Raw genomic sequence first — 2,962 nt, 5'->3', positions numbered from 1 at the left:
CGTTTGCTCCCATTTTTACATTTTTTTCTAAACGAAGAATTCATTTTCTTTACTTTCGTCCTTTTTTCCATCGTTGCCAGAAGTCAGGAAATGGTTGCATTATACTCTGAGTTTTGAGGTGCAATCTTGAGCAAAAAAACGAAGAACTGCAGTGATAGGAACATTTCCGGTGCAAGTTGCCTCAAAGATTCTCAGATTTGGACACTCACCACCAAAAATAAAAACAAATTTTTAAACCAGACGGTACCAATTTTGAATGTAAATGGTGTACGAACGTTCAAACATTAGAAATATAGAATGAAAATTTACATATCTATTCGAAATGATAAAAAGTGCTTAAGTCTGTAAAGCGAGTTTCTTCCGGCAATAGTTGCTTGAAACTGAAAAGCTTTCAGTTTCGCCAAATTCGAACAAATTTTTAAAAACTTTAAATTAATATTAGAAGAAACGAAATTAAACTTTCTCAAGGAATTCTTGAAATTCGACATCGATTCAAAATTGTTCTGAATTACCGATATCGATTCGTAACCGTTTCATCAACAATTTTGAAAACCCAACAATCGAAGAATATTGTAATTCATGAAAGATTGTTAATACAAAATTAAATGAAATTATCGGTACTTTTTGAAAATGACTGTACTGTCAACATTAATTAGGCAACAAGTCCACTCTTCAGGTGGATGATTACTAGGTGAGATATTGCTCGACCGCTGCTTGACAGTATTTCCGCATGTCACGATAAAAAACACGAGATAAACACCTTACTAACTGGGCCACAAAAAGAGACAAGCACTCGCACGGATTTTCTTCTCTCTCATAATCTTAAGCATTTATATAAAAGGTTTTGTCGGCCTATATTTAGGTTCAGTAAATCCCTCGGACGTGGTCAGATCCACGAAGCTTCCTCCCAGGACTACGTTATTAATTTAAGATTTTCTGGATCTCGAAGTACCTCTCTCTCATCAATTTTGTTTGAATTTCCTGTCGGGGATCAGTCATCAATTGGAATTTTTTTGTGATTTCTAAGCAAAGCATTTTTTCGTCAATATTGTTTGGAACAAAATTTCATATCTTTAGAAGTATGCACTTTTCAAATTCTCTCTCCAACTTTATTGGTCTGATATGCTTGCTGCAATTTCACGAGGTCCGTTCGATAATTCAAAGTCCGTTGAAAGATCGTTATGACGGTTATGGCGAAGAGTGGATTTTTATGCCAGATGGAAATGAAAAACCTCAAGTTGCCATTCTCAAAGGACAAGAACCCGAGTCTCGCAGTATATTGGATGATCAAGCCATCCATTTTCTGCTCTTCACAAGGTACTTTAACACATCGATCAGAAAAAATTTTACCGCATTATTCCTTTGTAGATCTAAAACAAAAATCGTACTTTAATATTATGTTTATTTACTCAGCAAACATTTTTGAATTGTAAAAATGATTCTAATAGCGATAAAAAGTGATTTTAATCGAATTAAGTCTCAGGGTTTATTTCCAAAATGATAAATTAACTGAGCTACCGGAATTTCTTCGTTCTGAACGATTACGATGAAGTGAGACATTTATCTGCTAAATTTTCATTGATAATGATCGATTAATTCACAGATCCGGCCCAGAAAATGGGACAGCGCTGTACGTCAATGATACGGAGGCATTGAAAAAATCAGATTTCTCACCATCTCGGAAAACGAAATTTATAACTCATGGATGGAAATCGAGTTCGACTGGCAAGGGTTTGACTGACATGAAAACAGGTGACAATTACAACATAAAGAATTTTTTATGTTTGCATGCGAATGAAAGCATAAAATAAACAAAAATAAAAGAAAGATGGGGTGTGACAAAATTTGAGTTCATTTAGAGAAGACAAGAAAGGCATTTCGTGGTTGAATAAACGACCTGTTTTTCAGCTTACATCAATCATGGCGATTACAATGTGTTTTTGGTCGACTGGGAGCCCTTGGCATCGAGCACTTTTTATCTTGGACCAATGCGAAATACCGGAAGAGTCGGAAGTGAAGCTGGACGTTTCATCGATTATTTGGTCGAAGAAACCGGCCTGAAAACCGAAGATGTTCATTTCATTGGTAAATTTTCTTGTCAAATTTTCAACCGGTTTTCATGATAAGAATAATTATAAGAAACATTTTTTACAAACAGGACACTCGCTAGGAGCTCATGTGGCCGGAAATACAGGAGCGTCCGTCAGGTCTGGAAAATTAGGTCGAGTAACTGGACTAGATCCGGCTTTGCCAGGGTTTCACATTCTCGCAGCGGCCACTGGCCGTCTCGATAGCACCGACGCCGATTTCGTCGACGTAATACATTCCTGTGGAGGGATATTGGGTTGGCTGCAGCCGATTGGTGATGCTGATTTTTATCCAAACGGAGGAGTTGCTGTGCAGCCTGGCTGCTGTTGTGTAGCGGAGATTACTGGTAATCAAAGTTTCGTTTGATTCGACGAATTTAGCTTAGCGATTAAAAAAGTGCAGAGCTCAACGGAATTCGCTGACAATGAAAAATAATCTTGCAAACAATGCAGAGGCGTGCAGCCACGGACGTTCGTACGCTTATTTCACCGAAAGCATAACTTCCGGTCTTGGGTTACGAGCAACGAAATGCGATACGTGGGAGCACTTTTCCGAAGGCTCCTGTGAGGAGAACGATGCCGTATACATGGGAGAACACATCGAAAGATCGGCGAAAGGAACATACTATTTGAAAACAAGATCCGAACCTCCATACGCGTATACGTCGACGAAGAAAATTACAGAAGATTGTGAGGAACCTGGGGGCTGGAGTATCGACGCTGATGGCTCGCGAATTTGCGGCACGAATGAAATTTGAGTACACAGATAAATGAGACACGAAAGTTCGTCAACCAATTATTCTACTTCAATTCCTTTAGATTTATCGTGATGAACTTGAAATCAAATTCAACATGATTCAAAACAATAATGGCTC

At 38.1% G+C, this 2,962-nt stretch overlaps 1 protein-coding gene and 1 long non-coding RNA gene across 2 annotated transcripts; one reads left to right on the top strand and one right to left on the bottom strand.

Moving 5' to 3' along the window:
* Positions 1-140: 140 nt before the first annotated feature.
* Positions 141-2,859, top strand: LOC122406714 (pancreatic lipase-related protein 2-like). The gene is made up of 5 exons (XM_043412362.1): positions 141-1,317; positions 1,604-1,752; positions 1,909-2,085; positions 2,159-2,434; positions 2,541-2,859. The coding sequence occupies exons 1-5, from the start codon at positions 1,082-1,084 to the stop codon at positions 2,843-2,845; spliced, it is 1,143 nt and encodes a 380-aa protein (XP_043268297.1). The 5' UTR covers positions 141-1,081; the 3' UTR covers positions 2,846-2,859.
* On the bottom strand, positions 1,178-2,556 carry LOC122406722 (uncharacterized). Its single transcript, XR_006260053.1, has 3 exons — positions 2,157-2,556; positions 1,914-2,057; positions 1,178-1,370 (listed from the first exon to the last, which is right to left on the bottom strand). It is a non-coding gene; the product is annotated as an uncharacterized lncRNA (long non-coding RNA).
* Positions 2,860-2,962: the final 103 nt, after the last annotated feature.

The sequence above is a fragment of the Venturia canescens genome, chromosome 2 (genome assembly GCF_019457755.1).
Source record: "Venturia canescens isolate UGA chromosome 2, ASM1945775v1, whole genome shotgun sequence".
NCBI lineage: Eukaryota > Metazoa > Arthropoda > Insecta > Hymenoptera > Ichneumonidae > Venturia > Venturia canescens.
The sequence above is the reverse complement of the archived record's forward strand: the minus strand, read 5'-3'. Positions and strand labels throughout refer to the sequence as shown.

Bases quoted from the DNA above. Each gene is read 5' to 3' on its own strand.
- LOC122406714 (XM_043412362.1), top strand. From the start codon at position 1,082: ATGCACTTTTCAAATTCTCTCTCCAACTTTATTGGTCTGATATGCTTG. The intron at 1,318-1,603 runs GTACTTTAACAC...ATTAATTCACAG, and splicing joins CATTTTCTGCTCTTCACAAG to ATCCGGCCCAGAAAATGGGA. The intron at 2,435-2,540 runs GTAATCAAAGTT...CAAACAATGCAG, and splicing joins TTGTGTAGCGGAGATTACTG to AGGCGTGCAGCCACGGACGT.